This window comes from Diadema antillarum, unplaced genomic scaffold, assembly GCF_040938485.1.
Source record: "Diadema antillarum isolate AM-2024a unplaced genomic scaffold, OU_Dant_1.0 seq00000891_RagTag, whole genome shotgun sequence".
NCBI lineage: Eukaryota > Metazoa > Echinodermata > Echinoidea > Diadematoida > Diadematidae > Diadema > Diadema antillarum.
In genome coordinates this window covers 159,138-171,916 of record NW_027271755.1, presented here as the reverse complement: position 1 = coordinate 171,916, position 12,779 = coordinate 159,138, and the positions used below count along the sequence as shown (strand labels likewise).

The 12,779-nt window shown below is 39.5% G+C and overlaps 1 protein-coding gene across 1 annotated transcript; it reads right to left on the bottom strand.

Annotated features, from left to right (window-relative positions):
- Nucleotides 1-5,714: 5,714 nt before the first annotated feature.
- On the bottom strand, nucleotides 5,715-11,589 carry LOC139740926 (glucose-induced degradation protein 4 homolog). The gene is made up of 5 exons (XM_071651514.1): nucleotides 11,406-11,589; nucleotides 9,800-9,967; nucleotides 9,038-9,139; nucleotides 6,551-6,681; nucleotides 5,715-5,960 (listed from the first exon to the last, which is right to left on the bottom strand). The coding sequence occupies exons 1-5, from the start codon at nucleotides 11,550-11,552 to the stop codon at nucleotides 5,897-5,899; spliced, it is 612 nt and encodes a 203-aa protein (XP_071507615.1). The 5' UTR covers nucleotides 11,553-11,589; the 3' UTR covers nucleotides 5,715-5,896.
- Between the last annotated feature and the right edge of the window lie 1,190 nt (nucleotides 11,590-12,779).

The following is a 12,779-nucleotide window of genomic DNA, read 5'->3' as shown; positions in this document are numbered from 1 at the left end:
CACAAGGACACACGTACTGTCATTATGTGAGAGAATATGTTTCAGTATTTCAAATATATAACTTCCTATTTATATCAGCTGGAAACAGACATGAAATAAATATTCCCTCATAGGCAAAAAGAACTTTTAGTAAATAAACAATCAATATTCTTATTATTCAGAATGAAACAGCATTATTCACATGACATTTCAAATGTCAAATCTTGATTCAAAGAGATGTCATTTTGATTAGGAAAATGTATGCACATGGTCTCCCGGTAGCAGCTCTACAAATAATATTACGATATGTGGCATGTCTACTCTGATTTCAGTTGTAAAAATATAGACAGTATGGCCCGAATTCACGAAGGTGGTACAAAGGAAACCATGGTTTAAACCATGGACAAAAACCATGGAGCGCCAAGTATCGCATGGAATATTTCGTTACGAAATCAGTCATTTCGTTGATGAAATGATTTTGTAACGAAATGACAATATTTTGTATAAATGAACATTTCGTCCACGAAATGACAATTTCGTTTACGAAACGGTCAATTTGTCGACGAAATGACCAATTTCGTAACGAAATATTCCGTGCGACACTTGGCGCTCCATGGTTTTTGTCGATGGTTTAAACCATGGTTTCATTTGTACCACCTTCATGAATTCGGGCCTATGAGTGTAAAATGCCTCCTTTCAGAACCATTCTAGGATTCTGCTTCTTTTAGTTCTACTTCATATTCCATTCTCTATCTCTCCATCTCTCTCACGACAACAACCCCCCCCCCCCCTTCTTCTCTTTCTCTCTCTCTTTTTCTCTCTTTCTCTTTGGGATTCAAGTAAGGCACTGTACCCAAGCATTCCCCTTTACCCTGGTACAGTAAATAAATGGGTCCCATGTAAGAAATTGGAGTTGCAGTTGTGGTTGGACTTAGCATGTATGCACAAAGTAAACAAACCAGCCATAAAAAACAAAAACAAACAAACAAACACACAGAGATTAGAGTGATGTTCACTGTATCTCAACAAGTAATTAATGCTATAACAGTTTGGTATCATTACCGCACAAGAAAATTAAGTTTCAAAAAGAAGGTTCATCTAAGCTCCAAATAACCATCAAGTTATTCTCTTGAGTGTCTTCTACATGTATATCAATTATCCACAGCAGACTTGGAAAGAGTTTGATCTAGATCTCCAGACTTTTAATAATGGCAGCTCTGTTCCAGCTGTCTGCTGACGTGGTGATGCTGTACAGTATACAGCATACTACAGTCAACCTTTCTAAAGTCAACCTCGCATAAGTCGAATCATTGCCTAAGTCGAAGGTCTTTTCAAGTCCTCTTTTCTTTAATAATCTATTGACTTTAATCCCTCATAAGACGAATTTTCACCAAGTCAATGCTAGATATTTCTTTAGTCCGAATAGATTTGACTTAGGAAAGGTTGACTGTAGTGTATGTACATATTAATGAGGTTAGAGGAGTGATTCTAGGGGTTACAGCTCGTTATTCCGAAGGTTCGTTATTCCAAAGGCTCTTCTGTCCGAAGATTCGTAATTCCGAAGGTTCGTTTTTCCGAATTTCATTTTTGGATTAACAAATCTTCGGAATATCGCCACAAATGTTCGGATTAACGAACCCTTTTTCATTTTCGGATTAACGAACCTCTAGGTATAGGGAATTTGTGTGTTTCGGATTAACGAACCTTCGGAATAACGAACCTTCCGAATATTGAACCTTTGGAATAACGAACAGCACCCGATTCTAGGATAGAAGGCTGTTTTCCTGTGCTAGAAGTGTAGGATGAAAGGGCTGAATACTAATAATGTAAAAAGGTATTTAATTGAAAGGTGATAAATGACCAAACAATATATCTGCTTTTATTTATTTATTTTTTTTTTTGCGGGGGGGGGGGGGGGGGGAGGGGGGAGGGGGAGGAAGAGCATAAAAGATGAGATAGTAAAGCAATGCTTCCAAATGAGTCGTGCTTAAGAGATTATGGTAGAACAAAAGTATTGAACATAATGACTGTATCAATGATGCCACAGTGTATCAAAGAATCATATCCATTCTCTATCATTCTGTAACATTTTTGTTGTTGTTGTTGTTGAAAATGACGGCTATTGAAAACAGCGTGTTCTGGACAGCCCTTCATGTTGTATCATATACAATGTATGTTCATTATCAATCACTTCATTTCACTGTGTGACTGAGAATTGCACAAAAAACACACAACTGTGTCGTCAATGATGCTACAGTATTTAGAATCCTATCCATTCTCTTACATTTAGGGGACTCTGCAATATTTTCTTCATACTTAAAATGTGTAGCTCAGATGGCAAACTTTCAACAGTCTGTTCTGGAAAACCCTCCATGTCTTGACATAAACAAACATCTTTTCTATCTTTAAAAAAAAAAAAAATAACTACTGCATGACCTACAGAATTTTGCACAAGAAACACGACTCAGCAAAGTGCAGTCAAACCAAGGAGGTTTAAGAGTTGGAGTTCCAACTGGCTGTAATTATTCAAACAGTTGTCAGATTTCTATTGATGTACAAAAGAATTTCACAGGTGCACTTGTGCCTTTGATGATTGATGTTCGAAGCCGTCGTCTTGCTGAGCAATCTGAAGACTCATTTTGAACATTAACATAATATTGGCCATATTTATTAAATGAAATGAAATTTCACTTAATGATAAAGCATGTAAAACAAAAATCAATCCCGTGCAGAAATTTGTGCAAAAGTGTAAATCAGAGCTGTATCATGTGAAAATGTTTAAAACTGTACCATCCTGGAAAGCCGGTTTTATCACTTTTCCGCTTAATTCCGACAAATAAAACTGACCTGGAATAATCTTCAAATATAATTCTTTATTGATAGATATATCAGATTAGTGCCCAGGTATGCCCAGTCGAGTAATTTTCATCTTTATTTCAGCATTTTTTGAGCAATTTCTATTCGCACATCCTCGTGTCTGTACCACCTACCTTGTATAAGAAGGGATAGCGAAAAGTAATTACCATCACAAAGACATATCTTCCTTAGAAAGTGGCTGGTGATTATGCAATGAGACACGAGTCAATTGTCTTCGTATCAGTGCGGCAGATCCTGTTTGGCACATGCTTCAAATATTTCTGAGCGGCGGCATCGAACATCTAGCAAAGGAAATAAGACAGTTGTGACTCCATTCTCTTGAACCTCCTTGGTCAAACATAGAATATACAGTAGTATGAAATTGACTTCTATGATCCAAACTATAAGTCAGAATTTCTCAACTGCCAGTACTAATTAACTCATTTGTATGATGTATTAACCCGTTGAGGACGGGTTGATTTTGCTACAACACACATTTCCCATAGACACCTGCACGAGTATACTCGGGACTCGTCCCCAACGGGTTAATACGTAGATGGGTTACTGCTGGGCTCTGACCCACAGGATATTGCATTGTACCTTCACAGACATGACAAAAATGAAGACCAATAAAGAATTGCATATCATTTTGTTTTAATGATGACTCAATAATGGCTGTACCATTCTGTCTCTGCTTATTGATATAAATAGCAAGACATTTGTATACTTTCCATGTGCATAAAACTTATATACGCACATATAGTTACATTGCAAATTCAATTTGGCTAGAGTTGACTTCATTTCTTCTGCAATTAAAGTAAGTCAGTTTGAGTACAAACGTCATCACATCATCCTACAAACATTGTTCATTAGTTCAACAACAGGCCATACCTCTACAAACATAGATGAACATATTCATTCACAATTATCACAATTTATGGATGCTTATTTTCAATTTCAATTTCATTTTTCATATTTCTCGATGAAATCTTGGGGAGAGCCCATGAACAAGCTCTTGAGTCTTACCCGAGGCACCCTACAAATGACAAGATGATAAAATCCGACATGCATTAAATGGGACTACAGACACAGTGCATATACATTTTATATCTTGATATAATGTTTGATGAGGGCTTGTCATACACTGGTAAGAGGTTCTATCTCCACATACCTTGTGTGCATACTCAGCTCTGTGCCAGATGATAATGCAGGTGTAAGGGAACCTCATAACAACGAGGTCGGATAAAGCAAGATCCTCGGATATAATAGGGTAATTTTGCAGGGCTATCCCATTCCACTTGATTCTTCTATTTTTATTCCACATAATCCAGAGACTCCAACCCAAAGCACCTTCTGATCTGGAGATTCTCCCCCCTGAAACCCTAGCAAATGGGAGACTTCAAGTTGATGTGTGCGAAGCGTGAAGTTCATAGGGTTCTAGATGCTCTCTGGTCCTATCTAAGGCTTATTTTTTTCAACATACGATAGCAATAAGTAAGAAATCCTTTCCAACGGGAGACACAGAGCCAGGGAGGGAGAAATTAAATCTCAAGCGGGAGAACGGGAGATTTTGCAAAAATGGGTTTTCGGCGGGAGATCTCCCGTCGAAAATGGGAGAGTTGGAGTCTCTGCGTAATCAAATAACTAGATAATCTGATATGACAAGGGAATCTCTGTAGTCCCAAGCATCTCATTATGGTTCCCCTGTAATGGATATAGCTAAGAAATGCATTCCTCGAGAGATTTGGCAAATTGATCCTGCCCATTTCCATTTTCTCTCTTTTTTTTTTTCTGCTTGAGTGGATTCATTCAAACCTCAATTCGGTACATTTCTATATATGGTACTGAAATGTGATTAAACAAAGAACAAAAAAAAAAATGAGTGGGATATTGCTATTATTGGGACATATTTCGTATACCTGTAATCCTCTTTTCCATGATATTATTGCAAATTATACATACAGCCCGACACTCTGTCGTCCACCATGTTGGACCAACACCTATACCCTCATGAAATGGGGCCCTACATACAAGCTACGCTAACAACGCAGTGTTTTGCAGTGCTTGTTTACAGTGCTAAAAAAGTGTTTTCCATACAATGTAATATGCGCAGGTAAAGCACATCTGCAGGAGTTTGGGGAGTAGAGAGCAGGGATATGTAGCCATCCCCTAACACAAATGCTACTGAGTAGCTTGTCACACCTCAGATATGAGATGAAATGTTGAATTCCTGACAACAGCCAGTGTGATCACCAAAAGGAACTACTTGGTGTGCTGCTTCAAAGATTACAAAGCATGAAGTTTATTTCTAATTCTGTTTTTGTATGCACATATATGGGTGTTTTTGTTTTTGTTTTTTCAAATGATGTAGCCCCATTTTCTCAATATATTGCAAAAAAGGATCAAATATTATCTAACCTATGATAAGATTTGCATGCTGTTACATGTCAACTTATTCACAACTCCTGAGGGGTGGATCCAGGAATTCCGTAAAGAGGGGGCACCTTTACAAAATTAAAGGGGGGGGGGGGGGGGGGGGCTCAACCAACCCACCCTCAACTTTTCTTTTGATTTCTTTTGTTTTAACAAAAAAATAAAGGGGGGCGCGTGCCCGGTGCACACCTGCCTGGATCTGCCACTGACTCTGTCTCATACAATATAATTGATGATGAGGCATAGCTACAGATGGATAGTCTAGTCATATGCTGTATCTTGATGAGCCAGAGAAAGAAGGGGTGATGTCAAAGTGAATGCAATATCAAACTGAACTAATATCACCAGGCGTTCGGAGCACTAGACGTCTCTACAACTCATCTCCATGCGCAGATTACGTTACACTTGAATAGAGTCAAAATACCCACGGTGGGCAAAGCGTCAGATGTTTACGGCTCTACAACCGTATGCAGCTTGCAGCAGCGTATGTAATGCATGAAGATGGGAGATGAGCAGCATCACCACAAGCATTGCAGATTATAGTTCAGTTCTTCACAAGAACGTTCACGGCATGAGTGGCACAAATTATAAATATCCATGAGCTTTTTTCTTTCCCCACCACAGAGTCCTACCGAAACAGGTAGATGGGTACACTGTGATCCGCCACATGGGTGAGATTAAGACTCTGGTACCTGCAGGAGAAAAAAAACAATAAAAGAACACGATGAACTTTGAGACTGTGCCTTCAGCATTGTCTATCACTTCCTGATTATACTGTAGATGACCAAGTTCATATTTCACTGGGTCAACAAACACGCAACCTTGCAGCTTATAATAAGATATCTACTGACTTATGGCAACTTTCCTCTTGTCCCGCTTGTACCTTCAATTTGAACAGAACAGAACTCCTTTCCAAATTTTTCTTTTCCCTGTTATGTCTTGACATGACATGCTGCAAACCTATCAACAATTATGTAGTAAACATACATGTATATTATATATATATATATATATATATATATATATATATATATATATATATACATATATACTGACCTTTATATGTAAAACATTTATGTTACTATATCCATGGAATTGATTTTTTTCACTGCGAAAATAAAACAAGACTTTTGGACTGTCTCAACAAACACACACCTTTGCAGCATAGAATCTTAATTCCATTCCTTCAAGCTACTCATCCACCACTTGGGTGCAAGTTAGCCCCCCCCCCCCCCCCCCCACCTCCCTAACAACAGCTACAACACATATTAGTAGTACTGACCATTCTGAGTTTCTGTGGTAGTAGTAGCCCTCTATCGATGCAGTGGACTTCTGGAAGCAGATGTAGTAGAAGCCAGCAAAGGAGGCGCCATTGATGTCTTTGACCTTGTGGTCAGGTACCAAGAAATGCTCCTGCAGTCCCCAGGTATGAGAAAGGCAATGGAAATATCATCACATGTAGACATTTATCAAAAAATATCTAGTGGCAGAATTTGTGTCTCTCCTACAACACCTCTGAAATATCCTTCACATCTATTGCAGAACAGTGAATATGATGATCAATGTAAAAGCCATGAAGGAAAACAGATATCTACAAAGAGGCAAGGGACACAATGGACAAGCATTACACAAGCAGAATGCTTGTAACCAATAAGAAAAAAGAAAGGAAAAATGTGTAAATGAACAGCAATGGAACATATCCAAACATCTTTTCTTTCTTTAATAAGCTTTTGATGCCTATTTGTGATAACATCTTGTTTCTATTCATGATGATGAATTGCTTAATGATTGAGAATTTATGATCATCTTACCACCACAATACTACTACTTTGACTCTGTACAAACTTTTGTCACACGTTTGCATACACGTAGTACAGCTACTCTAGTGGTGACTGTGTGTCAGATATGTACTCTTCTGTTCTCTTACACCCCTTGAACATTTACTGGTACGCAGGCGCGCCGGAAGCAGTTTTGGATTGGGGGGGCAAACACTGGAGGGGGCTCAAGATTAGACCATGCATATGTTACACAATATACACATACACACACACACACACACACACACACATGCACACACATCTATTATATATATATATATATATATATATATATATATATATATATATATATATATATATATATATATATGTATATATGTATATATATGTAAAGTGGCGTACGGTGGGTCGAAACATGGGGGGAACCATCAAGTAATTTTGACGGTCTGTATGCTTGTGCGTGTGTGCGTGAGCAATAATGGGACTACAATACATTACGGAATGTGATACATTCAACAACGCAGTCATTGAGGAACATTGTAAGTTTTCCTTACGTGGATTATGGACTGACGGTGTGAAACGATCGACAAATTATATACTGTCAGCAACATAAGGTGAATGGCATAACAATAAAATGCGAGCGAGCGAAGCGAGCGAGCTTGAAAATTTGATATTCTACAGTTCCAAAACTGGAGTTTTAATTGTAGCTATATATTTCGCTTTGGAAATAAATGGGGGCGCATCGGGTGCAACTGCTGGCAATTATTTGCAGCAACATTAGGAGAATGGCATAACGATTCAATACGAGCGAGCGAAGCGAGCAAGCTTGAAAATGTTGACATTCTACAGTCTCAAAACTGGGGTTTGTAGCTATATCTTTCACTTTGGAAATTGATGGGGCGGTGCATCGGGCGCAACTGCTGGCAATTACTGGCAGCAACATTAGGAGAATGGCATAAGGATTCAATGCGAGCGAGCAAAGCGAGCGAGCTTGAGAATTTTGACATGTTACAGTCCCCAAACTCCCGTTTGTAGCTATATCTTTCGCTTTGGAAATTAAGGGGGGGGGGGCATCGGGCGCAACTGCTGGCAATTACTGGCAGTAACGTTAGGAGAGTTGCATAACGATTCAATGCGAGCGAGCGAAGCGAGCGAGCTTGAAAATTTTGACATGTTACAGTCCCAAAACTCCCGTTTGTAGCTATATCTTTCGCTTTGGAAATTAATGGGGGGGGGGCATCGGGCGCAACTGCTGGCAATTACTGGCAACAACATTAGGAGAGTGGCATAACGATTCAATACGAGCGAGCGAAGCGAGCGAGCTTGAAAATTTTGACATTTTACAGTCCCAAAACTCCCGTTTGTAGCTATATTTATCTTTCGCTTTGGAAATTAAGGGGTGGGGGCATCGGGCGCAACTACTGGCAATTACTGTCAGCAACATTAGGAGAATGGCATAACGATTCAATGCGAGCGAGTGAAGCGAGTGAGCTTGAAAATTTTGACATTCTAGAGTCCAACAACTGCCGTCGTAGCTATGTTTTTCGCTTTAGAAATTAAGGGGGATGCGCACCGGGCTCAACTGCTGGATGCGAGCGAGGGAAGCGAGCGAGCTTGAAAATTTTGACATTTTACAGTCCAAAAGCTGCCGTTTGTAGCCATACTTTTTCCCTTTTATTCATATAAATATACATATTTATTTTATTTTCTTTATTTATTCATTTATTTTTATTATTATCATTATTATTATTATTTTTTTTTTTTTTTTTGGGGGGGGGGCTTTTTGGGGGGGCAAAAATGCATTTTGCCCCCCCACTTTTTGGATTGGGGGGGGCGGCCGCCCCCCCTGCCCCCCCACTTCCGGCGCCTATGCTGGTACGTGTAATTACAATTTGGTGGTAAAGAGGCATGAAAGTTGTCTACTTGGCTTTAAAAACTGTAACCTCTGATGAAAGACAAACTTGTGACAAAATCTTCTTTAATTCCATTACCTTCCATCTCATGAATACATAATCTGTGTTCTTCAGCGCATCATAGTCAAAGTTGTCTTGGTTGAATGTCTTGGAGTACTGGCAAAATGACAAGAACTGGCCCTGAAGAAAGAAGCATACATTGTGTATGATATAATAGCATTTGCTTAGCCAGGCACATCCCACACACAGTTCTTACTGCATGGTTTTAATAATGCCATCTCAAGAATACAGTCAACTGCAATGAATGTGTAAATGAAAACGTAATCAAATTACCCTTTGACACATTCAGTCTGTTTATGACAAACTCTTTCATACAACATGTACACTGTCATCTATCTGCCAATCGTTTCATTCCCCTAGTTTGACATGCCTGAGAAGCTCTATATGTATAGTGAATCACTTTGGACAAATCTCACAGAAACAGCAAGCAGCAAAATCATTTGGCAATAGGAACATACTATTTGCTACACCACCAATTTCAAGTGTATCTATCACATGCGAACTCAAGTTCAACCTTGCGGGGGGGGGGGGGGGGGGGGGGAGTAGAAAGAAAATTGACAAATGAAATTACTATGAATTGTTTACAAAATGGAGTTACAATTCCTGTCTGTAATATTGCTGCCAGGCAGCAACATATTTATCATAATAGTTCTGATAACTGATGCTGCCTTTTTGACTGCATTTTTAAAAAATCAAACAAGCAGAAAAAGTGCTCGCATATCAGTTGAGAATCTATCAATGGGTGGATGAGAGTGGTCTGACTTTGAGAGTGACCCTTACCCAGTGTTTCTTGTCCACCTCCTCATCAGCATCCCACTTCCTGGTGAGGAAGGGGTACTTCTCGCTGATAATCTCTCCCTCGAAGAATGTCACCAGCACGGGAAACTCCTCCGTCAATCCTTTGATCTTCAGATAACCACAAAGGTAGCTGTTCTCCTCATCCACATGCTGCATACATTTTGCAGGTAGAAAGGATTTTAAAAAGCAACCAAATTAATGTCGCTTTAAAACAAAAGAAAAATGTCTATGCAACACAAATGCATACAAATTGACTTGTATTGATTCATGACAACCTCTCACCATCACTTACTCTAGTGGCCAAATGAATATCCCAATACGCAAGGATGTATTTTTTTTTATGTTTCTACATTGTACTATTTTTCTTCAGATTTATACTTGGATACGCCTACAAACCAAGATTTTGCCAGAAACATTATCTGTCCATAGCAGGGCACATGAACACACACAGACTGAGGCAGACACACACATACACACATTGCTGAACCGACATTACTAACTCCTTTCAACTAGTCATTATCAACTTTCTCATTGTATTCCAAGAATTTGTATAAGCCCCCAGTGAAAAACACTTGAAAGCCATATCACAAAATATCAGATGGCAAACTTCAGTATCACTAGACCTTCTGGCCTGCATCGTTCAGGGCTAGGCAAGGTAAGCCATAATTGCAAATTAACGTTAGAGCTTCCCGAACGGCTGAAGAGTGAGTTGCTTTGAGCGACAACATAACAGATTCCAACTCTCCCGCTTTCTACGGGAGATCTCCCACCGAAAGCCCATTTTTGCAAAATATCCCGTTCTCCCGCTCGAGTCTGAGATGCAATTTCTCCCGCCCTGGCTCTGTGTTGCCCACTTGAAATGATCTCTTAGTGTCATCGTATGTCGAAAAATAAGCCTGAGATAGCACAAGAGAGCATCTGGAACCCTAGAGCTTCCAGGGTCCTTGACCCCGGCCACAAGAAACTTCATGCTTCGTGCTCGTGATGTGCGCTTTTGCTAGGGGCTTCAGGTGGGAGAATCTCCAGATCAGAAGGTGCTTAGCTTGGGGTTTATCCTAGAGTCTGTGAAAGTGTGATGTGACATGATTGGAACTGAAAGTTAACATCAACATCAACGTTCCCCAATAACCACGATAACTGTGGTGCAAATTCAGGTGAATTAATTTAAGTACGATTATGAAAATAAGTTTCGAATTCAATAGAATAAATTATATTTGCGAAAAAAAGAGTTTGAGAGATCAGAGTCAGAGACTCACTCAGCTCATCACTGCTCATGCCATGGCCCCATGCCATGTAAATTTATTGTGTATGGTCGACTATGGAGCTGGCCTGGAGCTGGAGTAGCTAATCAATCAAAAAAGTGCACTGCACTCAACACATTATAAAGGCAGAGATTAGAAGCATGAGCACGTTCAATGAATGGCCAACACGTTCGTGTCGGGCTGTAGTAAATTTACGTAACGTTAGTGTTACTGTGAGGTTAGCGCCCCGGGGTAATAACGTCGGCCCACACGTTGAAATGCATGCTGGCGACTGCACTGTCTCAGTGTCTCATATCTATGTGAATGCAATGGAACAGAACACTCACCTGCAACTCCACTTCTACATCATAACGATTGCCTTTACTCTTCTGATGTCCTTGAAAACGAGATCCACTGTAAAGCAGGGATCGCGCAACTCCTGGCTGACAGCAGTTTTGCGGTGGAGGGGGGTACACGTCTACAACTCCTGGCATTTTTCAGTTGTAGCTGGAAGGGAAGTCGGTTGGTTTGTCGTTATCATATCACACATTGCATACTAGTACTCAACGAAATTGGGTAGAGTGTAGTTCTACAGCGAATACGCGTACGTACCGTACGTACTCGACCTTAAAATAAGTCGCCACTCATCACGGTGACAACTCGACACCAGCATGGCAACATTTCTCCCTGTTGTTGCCGTTGCAACGACAGAAATAATATTCTACCACGAATAGGGGTCGCGGCCTGCATATAGATCCCCCTCCGCTTCGATGAAAAAAGAAATGTCTCTGGATAGAGTCTTTTCGGGAGTCATGCATTTTGTGATATATCTTATATAATTTTCTTTATTATCAAATGAATTTTTCCGGGTTTTTTTTGTTTTGTTCGAAGAGCCAAGAGAAAAAATGAAACCACACTCTCTTACAAACACATAAATTTTTGACCTACTTGCTTTTTTTTTCATGGTAGTATCTTTATGGATAATACATTATTTTATAATAATACGTACCCCTTCCCCTGTATACACCATATAAAATGCACACACACTCACACATACATGCTCCCATCACGTAATTTTTTATTGCTCCTTATCTTCTTCTTCTTCTTCTTCTTCTTCTTCTTCTTCTTCTTATTCTTCTTTTAAGTCTGCCTCCTTCACTCAGAGGCTGAAGATTCTTGCAGACTTATTTTGTCCAGTTAGATGGAAAACATATACCTCATGCACTATGAAAAATAAGTGATAGGCGATCAAAGCAAAACGCAACTGGATCGTTTGATTTCAAGTAATTTTTTTTTTTTTTATAACACATTTAAGATACCTGAGTCGTGCGGCTATAGTCCAAACAGAATTTCTTAAGTGCAATATTCGTACGTGTTTTTTACACCCAATGGAGCAGTGGAACTGTTTGTTTGTTTGTTTGTTTTTTGGTATTTTTTTGTTTGGTTGGTCATTTGTTTGTTTGTTTGTTTGTTTAATGGGAGATGTTGGGGACTGCGGGCAGATGGGTTTCAAGGGTTTAATCCTATTTTATCTCTTTTTATTTTCTTGGTTTTTCTCTCTTTCTTTAAGAGCTTCTCGGTACCACATATCTTTATTTCTGACACATGTAGGACCTATCCCCCCCCCCCCCGCAAGAAAACCAACAACAACAACCCAGCATTACCACACTTTCAAAGGCATATTTGTCAGCAATCCGTCGTCGTTACGTCTGTAATCTCTT

What these genes read in the sequence shown, in the direction of transcription:
- LOC139740926 (XM_071651514.1), bottom strand. Translation starts at nt 11,552, where the DNA reads ATGCCAGGAGTTGTAGACGTGTACCCCCCTCCACCGCAAAACTGCTGT. An exon ending in ATGTAGAAGTGGAGTTGCAG is followed by an intron (nt 9,968 to 11,405) that starts GTGAGTGTTCTG and finishes AAATGTATGCAG; the next exon opens with CATGTGGATGAGGAGAACAG. An exon ending in TACCACAGAAACTCAGAATG is followed by an intron (nt 5,961 to 6,550) that starts GTCAGTACTACT and finishes TTTCTCCTGCAG; the next exon opens with GTACCAGAGTCTTAATCTCA.